This window comes from Hordeum vulgare, chromosome 7H (genome assembly GCF_904849725.1).
Source record: "Hordeum vulgare subsp. vulgare chromosome 7H, MorexV3_pseudomolecules_assembly, whole genome shotgun sequence".
NCBI classification, from domain to species: domain Eukaryota; kingdom Viridiplantae; phylum Streptophyta; class Magnoliopsida; order Poales; family Poaceae; genus Hordeum; species Hordeum vulgare.
Genome location: NC_058524.1, coordinates 5,169,671 through 5,194,407, shown reverse-complemented (window position 1 = coordinate 5,194,407; position 24,737 = coordinate 5,169,671). Strand labels below are relative to the sequence as shown.

General features: G+C 45.0%; 2 protein-coding genes and 1 long non-coding RNA gene across 4 annotated transcripts; 1 reads left to right on the top strand and 2 right to left on the bottom strand.

Moving 5' to 3' along the window:
- Nucleotides 1–7,902: 7,902 nt before the first annotated feature.
- On the bottom strand, nucleotides 7,903–10,327 carry LOC123411685 (WAT1-related protein At3g30340-like). Its single transcript, XM_045104649.1, has 5 exons — nucleotides 9,843–10,327; nucleotides 9,505–9,684; nucleotides 8,569–8,983; nucleotides 8,328–8,479; nucleotides 7,903–8,194 (listed from the first exon to the last, which is right to left on the bottom strand). Exons 1-5 carry the CDS (start codon nucleotides 10,130–10,132, stop codon nucleotides 8,041–8,043), a joined length of 1,191 nt encoding a protein of 396 aa, XP_044960584.1. The 5' UTR covers nucleotides 10,133–10,327; the 3' UTR covers nucleotides 7,903–8,040.
- Nucleotides 10,328–10,530: 203 nt separating this feature from the next.
- On the bottom strand, nucleotides 10,531–12,607 carry LOC123411686 (WAT1-related protein At3g30340-like). The gene is made up of 6 exons (XM_045104650.1): nucleotides 12,406–12,607; nucleotides 12,249–12,311; nucleotides 12,007–12,123; nucleotides 11,475–11,880; nucleotides 11,236–11,387; nucleotides 10,531–11,046 (listed from the first exon to the last, which is right to left on the bottom strand). The coding sequence occupies exons 1-6, from the start codon at nucleotides 12,594–12,596 to the stop codon at nucleotides 10,917–10,919; spliced, it is 1,059 nt and encodes a 352-aa protein (XP_044960585.1). The 5' UTR covers nucleotides 12,597–12,607; the 3' UTR covers nucleotides 10,531–10,916.
- Nucleotides 12,608–13,193: 586 nt separating this feature from the next.
- On the top strand, nucleotides 13,194–15,570 carry LOC123411687. 2 transcript variants are annotated; one of them, XR_006613308.1, is made up of 3 exons: nucleotides 13,194–13,286; nucleotides 13,418–13,482; nucleotides 15,023–15,570. It is a non-coding gene; the product is annotated as an uncharacterized LOC123411687 (long non-coding RNA). The 2 variants fall into 2 exon arrangements; XR_006613307.1 differs by lacking the exon at nucleotides 15,023–15,570 and having other exon boundaries at nucleotides 13,418–13,836.
- Nucleotides 15,571–24,737: the final 9,167 nt, after the last annotated feature.

Genomic DNA, 24,737 nt, shown 5'->3' with positions numbered 1-24,737 from the left:
CAAATGGGGCTACCCTCTGGTCAGAGTTTATTGCATTAAACTGTCCTTTCTCCTTACAAGGTACATAATTCTTAACAGATTTCAGGGTGCTTCAACTACAAGGTTATGATGTCATCCTAGGAGCTGATTGGATGGCTTCATTCAGTCCTGTGGAACTTGACTTTGATGAAATGCATGTCATAGTCACTCTACCAGGTGGAGAAAAGAAAATATTCCAACATGAAAGCTTACCTAATGTTCCAGTTAAAGAAATGGCTATCGCAGAAGCAGTCCCTAATAAACCTGTCCGTGGAGCTGTTCTGATACTAAACATGATTATTGTGCAGGAACCAGTGGACCAAATTGTGCCTGAACCAGTGCAGAAGATTCTGAATGATTACTCTCCTGTTTTCAGCACACCAACTTCATTACCCCCCAAAAGAGCTATTGATCATGTCATCACATTCACACCCCAAGCTAAGGTGATTAATCAGAGGCCCTATAGATTACCTCATCACCAGAAGGATGCCATGGAAAGTATAGTGCAGGACATGATCAAATCCAAAGTTATAAGAGACAACAATAGTCCATATTCCTCACTAGCTCTTTTGGTGAAAAAGAAGGACATGACATGGAGGTTAGTTAATGATTTCAGGAAGGTTAATGAGCAGACAGTTAAGAACAAATATCCAATCCCTGTTATTGAAGATCTCCTGGATGCGTTAAAAGGAGCAACAGTGTTTTCTAAATTAGATCTGAGAAGTGGTTATCACCAGATAAGAATGAAGGAGGAGGACATGGGTAAAACTGCTTTCAACACCCACTGTGGACACTATGAGTACTTGGTGATGCCCTTTGGATTAACTAATGCTCCAGCCACCTTCCAACTCCTTATGAACACTATCCTAGCCCCTTTCCTGAGGAAGTTTGTCTTAGTTTTCTTTGATGATATCCTAATTTATAGCAAAAATATGAAGGAGCATCTTCAGCACCTACAACTGGTTCTAGATGCCTTAAAGTCCAATCAGTTGTTTGCAAAGCTTAGCAAGTGTTCTTTTGCTCAACCTCACGTGGAGTATCTAGGGCATGTGATCAGAGGAGATGGGGTAGCTACTAACCCAACAAAAATTGAGGCAATAACACAATGGCCAACAACTAAAAATGTAACTCAATTGAGAAGCTTCCTGGGCCTAACTGGTTATTACAGGAGGTTTATTCAACATTATGGGTTTATCTGCAAACCTTTGTTTCAATCCCTAAAAAAGGACAGTTTCCAGTGGGGTACTGATCAAATGGCTGCTTTTAACTTATTGAAGCACAAGATGACCCAAGCCCCAGTGTTGGCACTCCCTGATTTCTCTCAACCTTTCATCCTGGAGACAGATGCATGTGCCTATGGGATTGGTGCTGTCCTAATGCAAGAAGGTAGACCCCTTTCCTATTTCAGCAAAACTATTGGACGAAAGGCTGCTGCTATGTCAACTTATGATAAAGAAGCATTAGCAATCATTGAAGCACTTAAACACTGGAAACACTATTTTGCTGCTTCTGCCCTAGTTATAAGAATTGATCAACAGAGCTTGAGGTACATTCAGGAACAAAAGCTCACACAGGGTATTCAACATAAACTACTGATCAAGTTGTTGGGCTACAATTTCAAGATTGAATACAAACAAGGGAAGAACAACAAAGTTGCAGATGCATTATCTAGAGTTAAATACAGATTACAATCACTAATTGCCAGTCAGGCTCAACCAATTTGGTTAACTGAAGTGATTACTAGTTATGCTCATGACCAGAGATGCAAGGATCTTCTGTCACAACTAGCCATTTCATAAAATGCTTTTCCTAACTATGATCTCAAGCAAGGGTTGTTAAGGTACAAAAACAAAATTGTCATTGGAATGGACACTGCCCTGAGAACTAAACTGGTGTCAGCCTTGCACAATTCGGAACTGGGTGGCCACTGTGGGCATAGAGCAACATATCAGAGGATGAAACTCCTTTTCCACTGGCTTGGAATGAAGAAGTTTATTGCGGACTTTATCAAGCAGTGCCCTACTTGCCAAATTAACAAACCTGAACACTGCAAGTATCCAGGTCTTCTACAACCTCTTCCAGTCCCTGATTTTGCTTGGTGCCACATCAGCATGGACTTCATTGAGGGCCTCCCTACTTCACAGGCAAAGGACATGATCCTTGTAGTGGTAGACAGGTTCACCAAATATAGTCACTTCATTGCCATGAAACACCCCATAACTGTCAGTACTGTTGCTAAAGCTTTTACAAAACATATCTTCAAGTTGCATGGCCTTCCATCAGTCATTGTTACTGATAGAGACAGGATATTCACAAGCAACCCTTGGCAAGAATTATTCAAGAAACTAGGCATTAAACTCCACATGAGCACTTCCTATCACCCTCAGTCAGATGGGCAGACAGAGAGAGTTAACTAGTGCTTGGAAAATTACTTGAGATGCATGGCTTTCTTACAACCTCAAAAATGGCTACATTGGCTTCCATTAGCTGAATGGTGGTACAACACTAGTTACCACTCTTCACTAAAGCTCACCCCTTTCCAAGATTTGTATAACAGACCACCTAACATGTTGTCAGAGGCTGCCCTGTATCCTGCTGATCTAGCTCAAGAGTTTTCCTCCATTCTAAATGCAGAGCAAATTGCAGCCCGGATCAAAGGAAACCTTCTCAAGGCTCAAGAAAGAATGAAAATGTATGTTGACAGAAAAAGGTCTGAAAGAACATTGGAAATTGGAGATATGGTATACTTAAAGTTGCAGCCCTACATGCATACAACACTTAGCTTACACAGACGCCTCAAGTTGCATTCTAAATACTGTGGCCCCTTCAGAATAATCCAAAAAGTTGGACGTGTAGCTTATAAGTTGTTGTTACCTGAGCACTTCAAACTTCATCCTACATTCCATGTCAGTCAACTCAAAAAGCACCTTGGACCACAAGCTATTCCCAACCCCAACCTGCCACTACTACATACTGATGGAACAATCCTACTAGAACCTGAGAAACTATTGGAGAGAAAGCTTATTCCAAGAGTACAAGGTGATATCCAAATCCCAGTGGTCAGATGGCTGATAAAATGGACTAATTTGGAGGAGCAAGATGCTACATGGGAGGATGCCTCTTTCATCCAAAAGATCTTCCCAGCATTTCAGCCCTGAGGACAGGTCCGGTGTTACCCGAGGGGAATTGTCAGGACCCAAATGTCTGTAGCAAGATCAAGCGATGATTCCAAATGGAGAAGATGGCGGGAAGCTGGCAAGAGCGTCCATCAAGGATCCAACGCGTAACAAGCCTTCGTACCGTTTCGCTTTAAGTAAGGACTCGACAGCCATGGATCCTCGATCGTACGGTGATCGCAGTGTCGAGCGTCCCTGTCGCTCTTCCGGCACGCTCTCCTTTTATTTTCTGCTTTTCTTACCTTTACCGTTTCTCTCATCTTGTAAGGCTATATAAGCCATGTTTCTAGCTCGTGTAAGCTCATCTTTTCCTTCTAGGGTTTCCCCATATCGCGCAGCCAGTGTTCCTGGCTGGACTCTTGTAAGATAACCTTGGCTTCTTGCCTTAAATTCGCGAGTGAAGTGGCTAGTTCGAGTGCATATTCCCCTGTTTTGATTCTTCAGTTAAGCAGAGCATGACACCGCCGCGTCCCGCTCCGCCGCGCCCCGACACGCTCCGTCGCGCCCCGACACGCCTCCTTGATCCCCGCCGACGCCGACGCCTGCGCCGTGCAAGGCGCCCCGGCCAGGAAGAGGGCCGCCATGGCGACTGCGAGCACCGCCATGGACGTGGTGTGGTCGCCTCGTCCTCCTTCCCTCATCGCCATGCTACCTCGATTGTTCAGGAGGACGATGTGGTTGCGCTATGGGTATTTATGTATGCGCTCGTGCGTTGGGGTGAGGGCTCGTCAATGGAGGACGACACGGCACATGTGTCGGCCATGCCCCCAAGCCGGAGATCGGCCATTATAGATTGACTAGTACAAATGCCCGTGCGTTGCAACGGGCTAAAAATATCGTAAAACTTGCTCCGTGTGTCAGTTTCTTATTTCCGGTTCTGATAAACATCGGTTATAGTTTATAATCTTATTCTTTTTCGGAGTATGACGCGACCTGACAATGGAGTCTCACGCGTACTTGTCCGAATTCTTCTATACAAAGAATTCTTCTAATTTTGTTATACAAAGACGATGGAGTCCCACGAACGTCTTGTTATACAAAGAATTCTTTTAATTTTGTGACATTTGAATATATAATGATTCTCACCTGATTAATTAAAGTAATTAAGCTAGCTTGCCACAGCTCACATGCATACATCTACATGCATGGCGTCCACCAATAGGTTGCGTTGGTACTCTACTAACTATAGTCTGTGTGTAATGTAGGCACGGAGGAGGAGGCTACGGAGGCGTACGACATCGCGGCGATCAAGTTCCGGGGGCTCAACGCCGTCACCAACTTCGACATGACGTGCTACGACGTCAAGAGTATCCTCGACAGCACCGCGCTACCCATCGGCGGCGCCGCCAAGCGCCTGAAGGACGCCGAGGCGGCCACGGCGTCGTCCCTCGCGCAGCAGCAGCATCATCACGCCGGCGTGGTGAGCGGCTACGATATAGGTGCCCTGGCCGCGTATGGAGCGGCATACCACCACCGCCATCCCCCCGTTGCCGGCGCCACTGCATGGCCAACCATCGCATTCCAGGCCCTTCCCCAGCAGCAGGTATCTAGCGTCGGTGGTGGACACATGTACCACCCATACGCCCATGCGCAGCCACTGCGCGGGTGGTGCAAGCAGGAGCTGGACCACGCGGTGATCGCGGCCGCGCACAGCCTGCAGGAGCTCCACCACCTCAACCTCGGCGCTCGCGCTGGCGCTCACGACTTCTTCTCGCGGCATGCCCAGTCGATGCAGCAGCAGCAGCATGACACCCACGGCAGCATCGACAACGCGGCGACGGGCGCTTCGCTTGAACACAGCACATGCTGCAACTCTGTCGTGTACAATAACGACGTCGTCGAGAGCTACATGCTTCCCATGGGCACCACCACCACCGCTACGGCAAGCCACGCCCACGAGCAGGCGGCGACAGCTCATGCCCACGCACGCGCGATGGTGGCACAGGCGTACAACGGGGGCAACATGAGCAGGGATCACGGCGATGGGAACATCGCCTACGAGAACTACCTCGTGAGCACCACTGAAGCCTACAGTGGGGGGGGGGGGTGGCCACGGTGGCCAAGTTCCCGGGACGAAGGGAAAGAGGGACGGGAACGAGGGTCGAGAATCGCCATGTGGCCATAATAGGGAACGATGGGGGTATACATCTTTCGAGCGAACCGGTCGATAGGTGAAACGTGACCCAATTAACTTAGGAATGATGTCCCCGAAACGACACGGCGGGTCGAGGAACGAGACCCTCACCAATTTGGGTCGATGACCCCGGAACGACGTGATGGGTCGAGAAACGCCACTCGCGATGATTTGGATCGATGACCCCGGAACGATACCATGGATCGAGGAACGTGTCCCTCATCAATTTGGGTCGCTGACCCAACAACAATATCAGGATCATGACCTTAGCGAGCTTACATCAACCATACCAACGGAGCCAATATATATATTGGGTACTTATTAAAGTTTTGACGGGAGTATTAAGCAAAATACTTCAGTTTGTTACAAAAATACTTGAATATAAATGCACGCATATCTTGATTTCCAGGTATCACCATGTCATGCTCATGTCCATCTCCATCACCATGTCACCCGTATAGTCCCGTACCTTCAAGCAAAAAAGAACCATAATAAGTAACTACTATAGTAAAATACAAACAAATGAGTCAATTTTATCTAAAGTTCAAAGCAGTGTACCATTCACTTCCTTGTTTTGATTTTTCTTGGTGGTTCAGGTGCATCATCAAATGTTGGATTATCATTATTTCCCTCTAAACCCTTCCAAGGTATCTTCTCAAGCCTCAAGTTAGACTCCTCCAGCAAACTATTTTCCGGATCAATGTCCCACTTATAGTGCGGACCTTCTTTATACGACTCTGAAAACCTTCTCTTGAGGCGCTCGTTTGAGTGGATATAAACGAGCTTATCTGCAGTTTTTATGTCCATCCGGTTTCTCTTGACGTTATATACGTACGAGTATGTACTCCAATTCCTCTCAGCAGAGGAACTACTAATTGGCTGGGAGAGAACCTTTTTTGCAACCTTAGCTAAGTGTGGTGTTTCTGATCCATAATTAAACCACCAATCTATTGCATTCATTGTAACTGCATCAGCTTGAACAGCTGCCAGAGAGAATATACCCTTCTTCATGATGAAGGTGTTAAATTCCTCATGCAGGAGTTTATGCTCTGCTCCATCTTCTGCAATTCTCTTAAGAGCATCTATAACAGCAACCATGACCTCTTTATCCTGGTTAGGAGGTTTCCTAGTGATGCCCCAGGAGCAGGGGTTGTAAGATATGCATGATCATAATATTTTGGAGAAAGAGCAAAAGCTAAACAGTGAAGAGTCCAGTTCATCTTTCCCCACCGTTCAATAACAATTTCACTTATCTTGGGCCAATATTCTTTCCGTGGGTTATCTTCCTTTGTCACCACATCCTGAATCTCGCCAAGCATATTATCCATTCTCTCATATACATCACCAATTTTTGGACCTTCTCCATCGCTGAACTTTATAACCATGAACAATGGCTTCGTCATAGCAAGGAAGGCATCAACATTTTCCCAAAACCTCTCACTATTTATACTTTGAGCGATCGCTGTTGCTTTTGCTCTTCCTTGTGTGTCACATGCCTTCAGTAGGTCCTTCCACCTGGTTGTAACGACAGTAGTAGCAAGTGCCTCTCGAACATCGCTAAGCCTTCTTAGCACAATGTAATTTGATGCAAACCTTGTTTTCGCAACCCTGAGAAGGTCCGGCTGGGAGTTATCTCTAAATAGAGCTTGGCAATGTTGATGGTCCCGGAAGTAACTCCCAATTGCTTTTCCTTCTTCGCATGTCTCGACCATCCAGGGGTATGTATCAGCAAGATCTTTGAAAATGAGATTTAATGTGTGAACCACGCAGGGGGACCAAAATATATGTTTATGCACCTGTGAATATAGAAAAAGGAAACACAATCACACTTAGGGAGTGCAAGACAAATTAGAAGTCGGTTGCAAAAAAGTAATAAGTAAAACTAAACTACCAGGCACTTACATCCGTAATTTCTTTGCCTGCAAGTCTGCAGTTAGACGCATTAATACATTCTGATAAACATGAAGGTATTTGTTTGACCTTGATTGTCATGAAGAAGAAATAAAAACATTATTATGCTTTTCAATGGCTAGTCCTCATCTATTTTTTCTAAATCATTATCTTTGTTGGTATAGACCATTGCAGAGGCAATCTCTGAATTTATTGGACACCATACCAGGCAATAATTTTAAGAAGCAAGACACACAAGTTATATGTGTGAAGAGGTAATAAATATTACATAAGAAACTGATGGAAATTTAAGAAAAGAACTGGGGACTATTGCATAGCGAATCCAGATTTATGGAAAAAACGTACATAGTTCATGTCTTCTTCTTGGCCGAAACCAAGAAACAGAAACAGAGAAAAGGGGAAAAAAGTGCTAGAACCAAGGATCAAACCTAGCACTCCTAGATGCATGAGAGCTGCACCAGCCACTACGCCTCACACATGGTATTGACAAATACTGATTTCAAGCTTTAAGAAGGATAACGTACAACTACTTTGACAGGAACAAAATCTAAACAGTTTTTTTTACTTATGGATGGCATAGTGGGTAATTTAAACCAACTTCAAGAGCAATTTTAATGACGTATGCTTTATTAAGAGGTAAAGATAAAGATTTGAGTGACACCGTACCACCAACCAACATCTCATTGTAACATTGTTTATCTCCATCTTCACCGGAGCATCTCACTCTCATGTGGAAGAAGATCATCGGCGACAACATCACAAACTGTTTTCTCATCAAAACTTCAAATGCGTTCACAAGAGTCACACTCTCTCTTGTTGCTCTGCCACGTCTCCGTGGCCGGCTGCCGCCGCTGCTTCCACCGTCTTCGCCGGAGCGGCGGCGGCGGCGGCTTCCTCCCTCTTGCCCCACAACACGAGGTAGAGGCCCAGGATGACCAGCACCGACCCCAGCACGCTGCAAACATCATGTCATCATCAGATCAATAGACACTGAATCAGCTCACTGTCTGATGCAGTTTGGACACAGAAGTCTGACGAAAAACAACAACAGTGTTCAGAGAGCGGGTTCAGATTAATGGCGGAACGACCTGCCGAGGTAGAGCGGCTCGTGGAGGACGCAGAGGTCGATGCCGGCGACGAACATCTGCGCCAGCGGGCTGAAGGCGGCGGTGAACACAGGGCCCCGCTTCTCCACGCAGTAGGTCAGCAGCAGGTACCCGACCCCGGACGCCACCACCCCCTGCCAAATCCAAATCCAAATCCAAATCCCCAATCAAAATCTTGCATCTTTGATCTTCAGGAATCGATGGACGGATCTGGCGCACGTACGCAGTAGACGACGGCGGCGATCTCGACGGTGCCACGGAGCCGCCAGGCGGCGACGCCGGCGCCCCACTGCGTGGACAGCGCCAGCGCCGCCGCCTGCGCGAAGCTGAGCAGCGACATGAGCGCCGTGGCCGAGTACACGGCCGGGTACAGGCGCGTCAGCCGCCGCTGCAGCAGCAGCCACCCCGCGAACCCCACCACGTTCGCCAGCATCGACGCCGACCCCAGCACCCACCGCACCGCGCTCCGGTGCTGCTCCTCGACGCCTGCCGCCGCCGCCGACGGAGGCAGGTGGTGGAGGTGGTGGGTGAGGGACGCGCCCTTGTAGAAGGTGAGCATCATGGCCCCCGTGAGGGACAGCAGCGTGCCGGAGATCTTGGCGCTCCCGGGCTTGCTCCGAACCTCCAGCGCCTCATACCTAGCACCGATTATGGATGAAATTCATCTGAATTCGTCTGGTCTTCTAGTAGTAATTGTGTTTGTAAATCATGTCTCAATGTCTCATGAGTGTTCAATGCAACTTAGCTTATGAAAAAGTGTTTGATTCTGTTTCACATGATTTAGGAAATTACAGTATGTGTTAAATTTTTGTTCATAGGTAAAGTTATCGATGTGATCCGTAAAGTCGAAGTCTTTTTCCTTTGCTGTTGGTTCAGTTCAAGATGCTATTATTATGTGATAGATTTGATGAAAACAGATTTAGAAAGTTCTAGCACAGAATCAAACTAGTTTTTTTTTTTTGACAGTACAGAATCAAACTAGCTAGTATTAGACTCCTAGTGCATTTCAAGCCTGCTATTGTACAAGTTCCTAGTTAAATTAATGGAAACTGTATTTAAGTGTTAAAACCGAATAAATTCAAACTTATAGTGGTGCTACAGAAACCTCCCTTTCACAGAAAACAACTTTTTTGCCGCAGAAAAGAGAATGAACATTTACCCGAAAGCGAGTGATATCAGGAAGGTAACCATCGGGAGCAGATTGCCGAAAGTCGCAGCAAATGTTGCGGTCGTGTACTCCAACCCGACGAAGAGCGTGTACTGAAGCAGCACCGGTCCGAGGATTCCACTAAGGAACAGGTATGCAAAGATTTCAGCAGTGATCTTTGGTCTTGTCTTCCTGAAAGGAGGAAAGGGGGAGAGAAAAAAGGCCAGCGCAAGTGCATGATCAGCGACAGTGAAATAACAACGATGAACTACTGGTGCTACTACCAGCAGCTGCTTTTATCATCATGATCTGTTTGCCTTTGCTTTTGATTATAATGATGATGATGATACCTTTCCTTGAAGTAGGCAATGGGGCCAAGGAATACAGTGGCCAGCATCTGCCTGAAAGTGATGAGGACCAGCCGGTTCATCCCCTGGTTCAGCGCCTGCTTGAGCAGCGCGGTCATGACAGCGATCACGACGTTCGTCGCCACCATCGCCGCCGTCGGCATCCACTGCTCCATGCATCCTGCACTCCACATTTTCGGTCCGTCCGCCTTGATGATCTGATGGGCAGTTTGTTTCTGGTTATGCCATGGTTTTATAGGGGTGATGAGAGCCGAAGGTTCAGAAAATGGCATCTGAAGGTATGTTTCCGACTCGCGGTTTCGTTTTCGCGCACGTGACTGAGAGCTAAAACATGGCCTGGAGGAGAGGAGGACATCGCGTGTCCTCTTAATGTCTGAATAATTGTGGAAAATTTGCCGTATCGAGCAAATTGCGCACCCGGCTGAATCGAATAGCTGTCTCTTTATTGCACAGTGCAACGGAACAAAGTAAGGCTCTACGTCCCTTTTTTTCAGTTTCTGGCAAGCAAAATATAGCTTGTGATCCTTCCTGCATGGCCTTCGTCTACACTGTAGGGCATTGGATGCTGCCTTAGCACTGAAAATTTTGGCATGAGCTCGATTTAGGGGAACACCTTCCCGTGAGAAAGTTCTAAGATCCAATGCCCACTGTCTCTCTTCTTTGGTGAGCAAAATGTTTCTTTAAGTCCAAATCAAATCGCAAAGTATCGGTTCCATATTACCCGCCCACACAGGGCCGTGGGGTGGTCGTACGAAAATCGTGCGGAGGATATTTTTCTTTTCTTTTCTATTATTTCTTTCCATGCTCAATGTGACAGATGTGGGCAACCTATGCCCACCGCTCTTTATCACCTGAAGAATTTGGGCTACATTTACGCATATAACCTCAGGAATTAGCCTGGCACATCGTCTCGTTTTGTGAGCAAAAACGCATACGACAACTGCATTACTAATAGTACTGTATACTATTCCTCTTGGTTAAACTACGTAGGTGTAGGAAATTAAGGAGGAATATATGCCATAGTTTTACAGCCTGTGAGTTCCATAGCTTTGGTCCTCATGATTTGATTTGCTTCTCCTTATCCTCTTCCTCTTCTTTGGCAGATGGTACCATGGCCGAGGCATCCCTGCTCTTTCCCCACAGCAGAATATAGAGGCCCATGATCATCAGTATGGATCCCAGCACACTGCAATGGCAAAACAAAAAATACAAAAGGTGATGCCGTTTGGACCAGCCATTGCAGTTCTACAAGTTCAGAAAGTGGATAAACTCACTCGTAAACTGAAAAGATTAAGCATCATTTGTTTCAACATGGAAACTGAATGAATGGCCATGATTCAGTACTGATTTAATAACCGAGGCGGGTCAGTTTTACCTTCCAAGGTAGATGTTCTCATGGAGAAAGAAGAAATCAATTATGGCCACCATGATCTGGATGATGGGGATGAAGGATGAAGTGAACACTGGCCCTCTCTTCTCCACACACCATGTCATCAGTACATATCCCACTCCAGACCCCAAGATTCCCTGCAACATATGTTCTTTGGTTCAGTCAATTATCTACAGAGCTCTCTTAACTCTTTTTTGGGTATGAACTGCAACAAAAGATCTTACTGTGTATAGTACTGTAACAATCTCCACTGGCTTTGTGAGGACCCACACGGACGCCCGCCGCTGTATCGCCGCCGTCAGGCCCCCACCCTGCAGGGAGCTGATGAGGAACATGTATGCAGTGCTAGAGTAGAGTGCGGGGTACTTCTTGGTGAGCTTGGACTGCAGCAGGAGCCAAAAGGAGAAGCACAGGCAGTTCGCCAGTAATGCTAGGGTGCCCAGGGTCCAGCTCTTCTTGCCAGATTCTGCTGCTGCAGCTGCTGCTTCTGCATGCTGGCCTGAAGGCTCTGCTTGGTGTGTCAAAGCCACACCCTTGTAGAGGGTCAGGAGCATGACGCCGGCGAACGACATGAGCGTCCCGATGATCTTTGCAGCTCCTGCCTTGTTCTTCATGTTCAGCGACTCCACCCTACATCATCCATGAGCAGTATAGTATTCCCAAAGGGTTTCAGAGAACATTATTAGCAAGAACAAAGTGCATGAGAAAGGTACCACCTGCACGTTAATTTGAAAATTGGCACACACACACACACACCTGAGCAAAACCGCGATGAGGAAAGTCAGTACAGGAGCCAGGTTGGTGAAAGTTATGGCAAAGGTTGCTGTGGTGTACTGCAACCCGTAGAAGAAGGTATACTGAGAGAGCGCGGCGCTAAAATGGGAGGAAAAAGTCAATGATGAATCAAACAGAATCATTTCTGGCAGAACATTATATAGCTGGGTCGTCGTACTAATACGAGGAATTGATTGTTGTGATGCTATGTTTGCAAACCGTACCCTAACACTGCGCTGAAGAAGAGGTAGACGAGGATCTCCAGTGTGAGCTTAGGCCGCGTGTTCCTGAAACGAAAGAAAAAACAACAGTAGCATCAAATTATAGCCCAAGTTCTGAACTCTGTTAGTCATCTTCTGCGAATCATAATTTATGTAGTACCGTTCTTTGAAAAATGCGATCGGAGAAAGGAAGACCGTAGCCACCAGTTGACGCAGCGTGATGAGCACTAGGCGGTCGAGCCCTTCCTCGAGCGCCGCCTTGATCAGGGCCGTTGTCACGGCAGAGATGAGGTCAAAGACCAGCATTGCGATCACCGGTTTCCACTCATCGATGCGCGCCATCGCCCGCATTACGCTGATGATGAATCTTCACTTGTACTGCCATGATGATGCTCTTGTCATGGACTACTTATAGGCTTATTTTACCAGACGGAGATCCTTCTGCAAATTAAAGAGATGTCATGGAGGATACGCAGCAATGACCCTTTTACCCTCTGAAAAGAGGTGCAAGTGGTAACACATAATGCGATTAGTTATTGACATGAAATGGTCCATCTCAACATGTTCTTTTTTCTCCAGTGCCATGAGAAACTGCTGGCAAGAATGACTAAGATATATTGACCGGTGGAAGCATCTCCTCCATTGCTGAGTTGGCAGTGACACTGGAAAAGATTCCACTATTTGCACACTTTGGTGAGTTTGGCAAGCTCTTGTTTGGGCTACAAACTTGACCCCATTCTTATCATGGTAAGGATGCAGAACTATTCAGTTATGCAGAAAAGGTGGCGTTGTCCCATCCGATCCAATCTAGAGGAAAGCAGGATGGTGAGTTGTTAGTGGAATTGCGAGGCCGAGAGACGAGCAGCTCCTAGTTGCGAGATGAACGGCGAAAGTGGGTTGTCGGTATGATGCAGCATTGGCGCCCATGGCGGAACTGCACTTTGCTGCAACTGCATATTACTTCATGATCAGGAAACGGCCAGCAATGCGAGGCTAGCTCCTATACGCAGCGATAAGAAAAATCTCCGTCGCCGACAAAAGGTAGTAGATCCAGACCGGTGCGGTCTCATAAAATTCCCCGAGGTTTTGCCTGCGCACATTGTGCAGCGAGCAGCTGCCCATTAGTCGCTTTCAGCGGTAACGATGTTACCGGCGCTTGTTTCCTACTGCAGGGGGTACTGGATCCGGACAAGATGCTGAAGATTATGCCCACCTGGAGAATATCATCCATGTTCAGGTAACTTGCCTTACTGGATCACATACAGTTAGCAAACTAACATTGTTCAGGAATTACTGTGAGTGCAAAGCAAAATGAAACTTTATCAACTGGTTTGCATCCAGATCACAATCTAAGCCACATCTGCAGCCATATCCTCCTGCTAGGCTTTAGCTGCTTGCAAGGACAGTTAGATGGGGAACAGTAGGGTATTGTCCCAATCACAGTACAAGCCCTAAGCAAAAGCAAATTAAGAAGTAGAGGAAAAGAGAAGGCACTGGCTTTTGCCGTAGGCCTATGGCTGAGCAAAGTGCTGACTCTTCTCCATGCTGATAAAAAGCTGCCTTTAACCTGACACAAAAAAAGGTTGTGTGTCAAAAAAGAAAAGGAGAAACTTGTCATTTGCAATTTGTGAGAATAAAATGTTTGCATATATCAGTGCATCTTGTAAAAAAGAGGTTTTGTCGAAAAAAAGGGAGAGATCTTGCCTTTTGCATTTCCTGGTATAATTTTAATGATTGTAAACTTCAGAGCATCTTGTAAAAAGAGAACTTTAACTAACTGGTATCATTATTCTGGTGCCCACTGCAATCTAGCAGAGATTGGATGCTAACCTTAATACACTTGAGAGCCTAGTGCCTGTCGGTCTCATCGCTAGCCTTAATCAGATGCTAACAAAATTTGCTGATTAAATTATTATTTTTAGAAGATCTTCTGGTCTTTTTGTATTGGGAAGCTAGACTCAGAAAGTAGCAAAGCACTAACCAGCATTGTTTTTTCCTTGTAAAGAAAGCCACAAAGAAAGGAGACCAGTTTGTGCTGTCATGATTTGGACCAAATGAGCCATGCGGAGGCTGTTATTGGATTTCTTGGGCCAACTGTTGCATGTGAATCGGTGGCGGGCACTTAAATATGATTCTGAATTCCCGTCTTAATCGAAGTTCAGTGCAATGAAGTTCCAGTCCGATTTTATTTCTTTTTTCTATTTTTCTTTGTTTTTTATTTTCAAGTTTTCAAACAAAAAAAACATGTTTTAGAAAAATGTTTAAAATTGTAAGAAAACGTTTGGAATTATTTGAATTTATTGCACATTTTAAAAATTGTTTCAATTGAAAAATGTTCTCCATATTTAAAACTATTCAGGATATAAAGAAAACTCTTCTCAATTTTTAATAACTTCTCATAAAAAATGTTTCTCCTGGAGATCAAAATAAAAAGCGAAAACCTGAAGAAAATAGAAAATCAAATTACCTAGAGATAGTGCTCGCTATAGTGCGTTGCTACATTTTTTAGCAGTAAACTACGCTTTATTGAATAGTGTCAAGGTTTATACAGGAATAATAAGGGGATCATGGGGATCCCCTAACCACACATGGCGACCAACCTCTGAAGAACTAGATTTTTTTGCTAGATTATGTGCTTCCCAGTTGGAAGCTCGACCTTCAAAATTAGATATAACATGTCGAGAAGTCTCTCAAAGAAACTTATTTGACAATGGCTGAATATATTCCTTCTATGCCCTTGCTGATGTCTGCGACCACCGTCTTTGAATCACATGCAGCAACAAATATGTCCACCATGAGGTCGAAGGCTAGTGAAAGACCCAAGAACATTCCATTATAATCTCTGCAGATCGATGTTGCTCCCCTCGGTCACCATTCCTCGAAAAGCCGCCATCAACATTAATCTTTATGTAACCTTCTTCTGGAGGCCTCCAAGTTGGACATGAGGTAGCCCCGGCAGTGGGCACAAGACCTGCCTGCCATGAGTTCTCTCTGTTTTGTGTATGGTTTTCCGGTGCTCGCTAAAGTTCGTTGCTACATGGGTTGGCCGACCCAAGCACACCTTTGTGCGATAGACAGACAATTTAAACAATAACGCATGTGCAACACGCCTAAAGTGGGGCGTGCCTACTCAACGCGTGTTCAGTGTCAGCCATGCCTGAAGCGGGACCAGCCCAAACGTGCGAATAACAATTGCCTCGTCGTTTTTGTCTTTTTATGTTTGTTTTCATCATATATTTATTTACATTTTTATACTTCCAAATATTGTACACATATTTTACAAAAATATAATTTACATACAATTTGGAAAAACGTTAATCATGCATTTGAACAATGTTAAGTGTGTATAGAAAAAATGTTTCCGATGTATACAAAAAATATATAAAAAAATTTGATATAAAAAAGTAAGTTCTTAAAAAGTGGGAATCAATTATTCCGCAAATCATAAAAAAGTATATAAAGAATGTTACTGATGTATACAGAGAATGTATAATGGTTATGATAAAGAGTAGGTAGCCAAAAATATATGTTTAAAACAATCCTTATCATCTGTTTAAATGTATTTAAACTTGTATGGAAAAATGTTTCAGGTGTATACAACAATGTAGACCGTGTATAAAAAACTGAACATACGAACAAGTTATTTTTAAATGTTGATCATATATAAAAAATGTTAATGATATAAAAATATGTTAAACATGTAAAAAATAATGTTTCTGATGTAAACGGACAGTATACACATATGTTAAACATGTATGAAAGAATGATTCTAATATATATGAAAAATGTAAAATGCGTATTAAAAAATGAAACTGAAAACAATTATTTAAAAAATATTGATCGTGTATGAAAAATGTTAGTCATATATTTGAAATATTAAACAAGTATTAAAAATGTTCCTAATTTACCGAAAATGTAAAATATGTATGAAAAAGATAGCCGTCAAACATTAATTGTTAAATTCTAGGCATGTATAAAAAATGTTACTGGTGTATATGTAAAATATAGAAATGTGTATGAAAAATGTAGATGGATGGAACCACACTCCACTCACTACCCATGCCTTAAGTGTAGATTGATGGAACCACACTCCACTCACTACCCATTCCACTCGCGCAAAGCAAGGTATAGCTCCCATGCCTTAAGTGTTGAATGGAACCACACTCCACTCACTACACTAGTGGAAAACGGGCCTTTGGCCGGGACCCTTTAGTCCCGGCCTGCCTCTGGGCCGGGACTAAAGGCCCGGCCGCGTCGCCCCAATTCTCAATGCCTCCCTCGAGGCTTTAGTCCCGGCCCGTAAGGAGCCTTTAGTCCCGGTCCGTGTCCCAAACCGGGACTAAAGGGCTATGCGGTGGGCAGCCCGCATGTGCGCCACCTTTAGTCCCGGTTTGTGTCTCAAACCGGGACTAAAGTCCTCTGCCTATATATAGCACAACACCCCTCTCCCCTCTTCCTTGCATTTTTCTTGGATGGAGGATTGTGGGTGGGTGCTAGCTCTCCACTTTTTTTGATGCACTAGAGGTGTTTGTTGAAATGTGTGTTAGAGCGATGCCGCTTTAGTTCACCGAACGCAACTACGATATGAGATGCCTGAGCCACGCTTAAACCTCTTCCTCTTTATTTCTACTTATTCTAAAAGGTTAGCAACTATATTTCCTCGTTTAGACCGTGCGGTACTAATTTTTAGGATCGTTATTGTATTTGATAAACTGTCGTATAACACAGATGAGCCATCCATGGATGTACGATGATCGACGCACAACCGCTTACAGAGAAGGCGTGCATTCTTTTCGAGATGTAGCCAATGCGAACAAGCATGGTGGTGGCTATATGTTTTGTCCATGTGTTGAATGTCGGAATGAGAAGGATTACACTTCCTCAAGAGTCATTCAGAGCCATCTGCTTCGGTCCGGTTTCATGTCGGGCTATAATGTTTGGACCAAGCACGGAGAAAGAGGGGTTATGATGGAAGACGACGATGAAGAAGAAGAGAACGACGATGACAACTACCGATCTATGTTCCCTGAGTATGCTGATACCGCAATGGAAGACAATGAAGAAGAAGATCAGGATGAAGAACGGGAACCATATGAGCCCGCTGATGATCTTGGCCGGGTCATTTCTGATGCACGGCGAGGTTGCGACACAGAAAAGGAGAGGTTGCAGTTCAAGCAGATGTTACAGGGCCACAACAAATTGTTGTACCCAACTTGTGAACATGGCCAGAAGAAGCTGGGTAGCACACTGGAATTGCTGAAGTGGAAGGCAGAGACCGGTGTGACTGACTCGTCATTCGAAAAGTTGCTGGTACTGATGAAGAAGATGCTTCCAAGAAAGAACGAATTGCCCGCCAGCACGTACGAAGCAAAGAAGCTTGTCTGCCCTCTAGGATTAGACGTGCAGAAGATACATGCATGCCCTAATGACTGCATCCTTTACCGCGGTGAGAAGTACGAGAATATGGATAAATGCCCGGTATGCACTGCATTGCGGTATAAGATCAGAAAAGATGACCTTGGTGATATTGAGGGCGAGCCACCCATGAAGAGGGTTCCTGCCAAGATGATGTGGTATGCTCCTATAATACCACGGTTGAAACGTCTGTTCAGAAATAAAGATCATGCGAAGTTGTTGCGATGGCACATGGAAGATCGTATGGAAGACGATAAGTTGAGGCACACCGCTGATGGTCAGCAGTGGAGAAAAATCGAGAGAGAGTTCCCGAGATTTGCAGCTGACGCAAGGAACTTATGGTTAGGCCTGAGTACAGATGGCATGAATCCTTTTGGGGAGCAGAGTTGCAGTCACAGCACCTGGCCCGTTACTCTATGTATCTACAACCTTCCTCCTTGGTTGTGCATGAAGCGGAAGTTCATTATGATGCCAGTGCTTATCCAAGGTCCAAAGCAACCCGGCAACGATATTGATGTGTACCTAAGGCCATTAGTTGATGAACTTTTACAGCTGTGGGCCGAACCAGGTGTACGTGAAAGTGCGTTATATCGACTAGAGGGGGGGGTGAATAGGATATTTTTAGAATTTCATCACTGAGGAAATTCCTCTTGAGGAAATTCCTCACTGATGACTAACTTACAGCGGAAACAGTTAAGGATCAGTCGTGCAAACGTTCACAACAGCAGTATTACAGAGTGAAGATTGTGAAAACAGATTGCACAATAAGCAAGCATGCAGAATACATATGATGATTAACTCAAGTGAAGAATTTGGGGTTGAGGAAATTCAGAGAAAGTCTTCAGCAAATTCTTCAAACAGTCACAGTGAATGTCATCAACACATAATACAGAGAATGTAAAGAGTTGAGGAATTAGAACCCGATTCTTGGTGAAGACTGTTGTTGATGACCCAGTTCCAACTGCTGTGACAGTTGTACATCTGGTTTGGAGCGGCTTGGTATTGAAACCAAAGGACACCCAGTCCCGGGACACACAGTCCCTACCGTATTCTCCTTAAGCTAAGGACACACAGTCCTCGCCCAACACTCGTGGTAAGTCTTCAGGGCAGACTTCCAAACCCTCACAAACTCGGTCACCCGATGATCCACAATTGACTGCTGGATTGCTCTAGACCATGACGCCTAACCGTCTGGAGGATGCACAGTCCTCAAAGGTAAAAGGCTTCAGTCCCACACAGGAACAACTTCTTCAGTGATGCTCAATCACTAGGTTTGGTTTGTGGTTTCGGTGGGTGGTGTATTTCCTCACTGATGATTTACTCTCGAAGGCTCTGAGGAATTTGGGTTGCTCTTATGACAAGTGTCAGTTTCTAACGGAGCAGCCAACCAGCTAGTGGTTGTGGGGGCGACTATTTATAGCCTGGGAGCATCCCGACATGATTTGACACTAATGCCCTTAAATAATATGACCGTTGGAGTGGATAAGACCAGTGACTTGGCGTGGCTATCGAAACGGTCGGGACCCTCAACTGTGAGAGTCCTCATGTCACTCATATTCCTCACTTGAGGCTTTTGGTAGGATTTGGCTTGGGTTGAGCATCATGAGGAAATTCATTCCATAGCGTTACTTTGACCCCCTTTAACAGTACGTCGTTCCTACTCATCAAATGCGAAGAAAGTAAAAACAGAAAGCGTAAATCTTCACGCTTCAATTTCTTCGAAATGATTTTCTTCAGGAACCACCGATCTTCTCGATATCAATATCTTCATGAGGAATATCAATTTCATCGCAGATTCCTCGTGATTCATTTCTTCAGCTTCAGACCAATTTCTTCAACTGAAGACATATATTTTTAGGGGTCGATATTCTTCAAATATTTCAAACTCCTTAATGACTTATAGATCCTGTGTACACTTATAAACACATTAGATACTTAACCTATAAGTCTTCAAACCACCAAAATCACTAAGGGGCACTAGATGCACTTACAGTACGTGTGTGGGACGAGCACAAACAAGAGGAATTTGACCTTCGAGCGTTGCTTTTCGTAACCATCAATGATTGGCCTGCTCTTAGTAACATTTCAGGACAGTCAAACAAGGGATACAATGCATGCACACACTGTTTGGATCAGACAGAAACTATATATCTGGACAAATGTAGGAAGAATGTGTATCCGTACAATCGTCGTTTTCTTCCGCCCAAGCATCCCTTAAAGAAAAAAGGCAAGCATTTCAATGGCAAGGGAGAACCCCGGGGGAAGCCTGTCATCCGTACTGGTGCTGAAGTATTTGATATGGTCAAAGATTTAAAAGTAATCTTTGAAAAGGGTCCTGGCAGCCAACCTGTTCCTAACGGCCCTGATAATTAGGTTAAGTCTTCAACATGGATGACAATTAGGTTAAGTCTTCAACATGGATTAAAAATATGAAGTGTAAATAGTTAATTGAGGAATTTGAAAACAAGATTCACAGAGACTCCCCCTGAAGATGTGCATACCTTGAGGATTTTGCTTTTGTAGTATATGCACATTGATGATATATATCGTGGAGATCTCCCCCTGAATCTTGTAAGTCATGCATACATATAACATATCATTTGAAGAAAATGAAGATGCATGATGGTAAATGGTATCTGACGAATTCCAGCATGCGTGCATTAAAAACTTGAGGAATAAGCATGCGAAGAAAAACGTTCAAAAAGCGTCAGAGTACCATCGGGCTTAAGTTACAACTCATTACATAAAAACTTCAGAAGAGCCAAGAGTTTGTAACTTAAATATAGTTCATAAGCCCCAAAAATAAATCCCGTTTGAAGACTAACTCTCAAGTTTCTCCCCCTTTGTCATCAAGTTACAAAAAGGGACAAATTGAGGACTAATGCTTGTGAAGATTTCATTTCTTGGCGGTTGATGAAGATCCTTGACGCTTCTTGGGTGTAGTCTTCTTCCTTGGGCCTGTTGCGGTGTCGAGTCGTTCCTCATCAGATTCGGCAGTGCGGAATGACGAGAAGGAGCTGTCTTCAAGATCTGGCACGGGAACGGGCCTGAACTTCTTCTTGGGAGGCCACGACCACTCAAAGTCTTGCTCAAAGTTCATTTCTTCAAGCTCAGTCTGGGTCTTCAGATGTGCAAGAGTAGCCCAGGTGCGATCGAAAACCTCATGCAGATAGTGATGATTAAGTTTCACAGAGTTCTGTGTCTCAGTGAGGGTTTTCACAATGGCACCAAACTGGCGTTTGACCCATTTGTGGTTGTGATCTACCTTCTGATGAAGAATGAGGAGAAGCTCTCTGGTGTTGAGCATGCGAGGAGGAACAGGACTGGGTGGACGAGTCTCAGTATCGTCCCATGAAGAATAAGCGTCTGGTTCTTTAAACTGGCCATCAAGCGGCCTGCTGCCTTCATCAATCACAGACTTTCCTTTTCCCTCAATGGGCTCGAAAGTCTTCTTGTTGACCCGGATAGGAGGCATATAACCAACATGGTTCTGGAAATCTGCGTGGAAGTTGATGCCTGTCCTTGTCCTGAGGAATCTCATGATCCATGGGGCATAAATTTTGTGATCATAGGGGCACATTGCATTGTCAGCCAAAGTCCTCAAAAAGAAATCGTGGATATTCATGGGAATACCGTGAATGATGTTGAAGAGGATATTCTTTATGAGGCCGACGACATCTTCTTCATCATCATGGCCTTTGATTGGCGCTAGCACACTGCAGAGAATGCGATAGACAGACCGAGGTGTGTACTTGAGCTCATGGACGAGGAATGTGGTTCTTGAGGGTTTTCCTGCAGCCAAAGGCTTCATGAGGACTTCCATCATCCCATTTGGCAGCTCACGCTCGCCATAAAGCTTCACTGCCCCGTCTAAAGGAATTGGTACGGGCAGTTCTCTGAGGAGTTCAGATGCGGGAGCCTTGTAGTGAGTGTTTTGGGTCATCCAATTAAACACCCAAGTGTTGATGTCATCAGCATTGCCCGAGATGTGCAGAGTTGCATAGAACTGAAGAATAAGCTCACTATTCCAATCTGAGATGTCTGAGCACATAGGGAGCAAACCTGCATCATGGAGTACACTGAGGGCTGGTTCCATGCAGGGAATTTCTTCAAGCTCATCATGAGGAATGTGCCTGTGCTAGAATATCTTGTTGCTTCCACAGAGCACAGAAGCATAATAGTTCATCTGAGTCCTTATCCAAAACTTCAGATGCCTCATTTGAGGCTTGTCATAAAGATTCTCTCCGATGAAATACATGCGTTTCTCAAAGAAATTCTCTTTCTGAAACTTTGGCCGCTTCGAGAATGGCTGGCGCTGAACTCGCTTGATATTGTGCTGAGGAATGGGAGGGGAAACAACCATGGCAGTCTCTGGGTTGAGCACAATGAAGTCATTGTCAGGGGCGGGAACATTTGCTTCAGCAGTTTCCTCAGGTTGAGGAATTTCATCAGCTAGTATTTCTTGCTCTGGCTAGCTTCAGGCTGAGGAATTTCTTCTTCCTTCTCAGCTTGAGGAGTTTGGTCAGCCTGTTCAGTGGGAGGAGCCTGCTCAGACTGGACATTTTCTTCAGTTTGGTTTTCATCAGCTGACTTTGTGGCAGAAGCAGATTCATCAGCTGTTGCAGCTGAAGCTTGAGTAGTCTCTTTCTGAGGAATATGAGGTTGAGGACTGTCATCAATCTGGATTTCCTCATCAGTATGCTCCTCAGAGGCAGCATCCTTCATTTCCTCATCTGCCCTTGTAGTTTGGTCACCAATGACGACCATTTCATATGAAGGTGCAATATTTAGAGGCACCGGGTCCAGAGGGGCAGATTCTTCAGTTTCCTTGAGGCGTTTTGCCTCAATCTTTTCTTCTGCTGAGGAAGCTTTTCTCTTCTTCACTTCCTTCTCAGCAGCTCTTGTCTTTTTCGCGTCTGATGCAGACGGGATTACCTTCTTCACCTTTGAAGCTTTTGGTGAAGGTGTTTTCTCTACAGATTCTTCAGCTGGTAGTGAGGAACCAGCTGGAACAGAGTCATCAGCCTGCTTTGGTGAAGCAGCTGGATCAGGAGCAGTTGCATCAGGGGTTGCAGTTTCATCAGGAGCGGTCTCGGTGATGATTTCTTCAATGGCCGGCTCATCAGCACGGCGCCCTTGGTGTTGTTCCTCACCTTGAGGAATTTCCTCCTCATCAGGAGATGCATCTTCTGGCTGCTCAACCAGGGGCTAAGGAGTTGGTGCTGGTTGTGGGTGTCGCTTGTTGTAGTCATCAACAGCACTAGTGGCTAGTTTGATGAAATTGCGCTTGATGCTTTTGCGGTCTGACAGTTTGTCACACTTGTCAGTCAAGACTTGCAGCTCTGCCTGGGTTGACACCAATGCTTCAGGCGTCAGCTTGAGGAGATTTTGCCTGAGGAATTTCTCCTTTTTGGCCTTTGCAATCTTTGCCTGCTTGGCCTTCTGTTCCTTTCACTTGGCTTCGTTTATGAAGGTGACCACCATGTGGCTGACGCCAGGAGGAAGTTTGAAATCATCAATGGGTGTGTTTGGGTCTTCATACCATACATTGATGAAGTCGAGGAGGACCTTGGGGTCCATGGCCAGAGGAATAACACTGCCTGATGCTTGTGCTACCCTTTCTTGCTTGTTCCTGATGATGGCTTCCAGGGTTTCATCATCATAATCATCACTTCCCTCTGATGCAGAAGGGACTGCGATGATTTTGCTGGGGCTGGGCAGAGGTGCAGGTTCAATAGTTGCCAAAGTCTTCACAAGGGGTGTTGAAGACTTTGTCTCCGAGCTAGTTGCAGCTGGGAGTGAGGAGCTGGAGCTGGTTGTCGTAGGCTTCACGACTTTCTTCTGTACTGGCTTTGGAGGTGGAGCTGAGGACTTTGGTGTAGATGAGATGGGTGCTGAGGGTTTTGGCGCTGATGGTTTTGGTGTTGACGGTTTTGGAACCGAGGGTTTTGGAGCTGAGGGTTTTGTGACAGAGGCCGGTGCAGACTTCTCTTGAGGCTTGGAAGCCTTTGGCTTTGTGGGCGCAGACTGCTTTTGAGGAATCTCTGAGCCTGAAGTTTCTGCTGCTGAGGAATGAGCAGCACCGGAGGCAGCAGCTGAGGATTCATTAAATTTCTTCACTGCTATTTCGGCTTGCTTCTTGAGCTTGGCCAGATGCCTTTCTTTTTCATCTGGGTAGTCATCAAGTGTCATAAGACTTGAGGGATGAGCTACTTGATGATCCTCAAGTGGAGCCCTTCTGCCAGGAGGCTTCAAAGCGAATTTCTTCGCATATTTTGGAGTCACAAACCTATACTCCTTCCACTCCTTTGCCCATCTGCGCTCAATTTTCTGCAGCCTAATCTTTCTTTTGGCCATTGTCTCAGGTTCTTCATCAGGCGTGCAATAGTCCATGTATATGTCATCAGGAATATCAACAGTTGTGTTCTGCTCCAGTTTCTTTCCTCCCTTCTGTTTCCTTTCTTCCTCCATTTTCTTGAGATGAGGAATTTGCTGATGATTTTGAACTCTTGAGGATTCTGATGAGACTTGAAGAGTTTCTTCCAGAAACGCTGCAAATGAGTTAATGTGATGAAAACCGAGAGATTCATCAGCTGACATGTGTGTACCTGTGAACAGAGTATAGTTGCGAGGAATTTGGAGAGGTCATATGCGTTCTCAGATTTGAAGAAAATGAAAAAGTTTGACAGTTTGAGGAATATAACCAGTGGTTGAGGAATTTGCCTAAGCATACTGTTCTTGGGTTCCAGAGTTGTACAGATCCGAAAATTCGCACAATTGAGGAATCTCGTGAAAATCTTAGATGTTTAGCTAGTTCATCAATGATTGTGGTGATAGATAGTGTTTGAGAAATCATGTGCGCATCGTATCTTGAGGAAAAACAGATTTCACATGGGAGAGGTAAAATTTCAGATCTAATCTGCTGTAAAAATGGGATATATTTACCCTGGAAGATGCGAACGAAGAACACAAAAGGTGGTGTTGGAGAGGCTCTTCGGTCAAGTGTCCAATGCACCCTAACTTGGCAGCAGAGGACGTCTACGGCGGCGGCGGACGTAGATGTTCCGACTCCGGCGT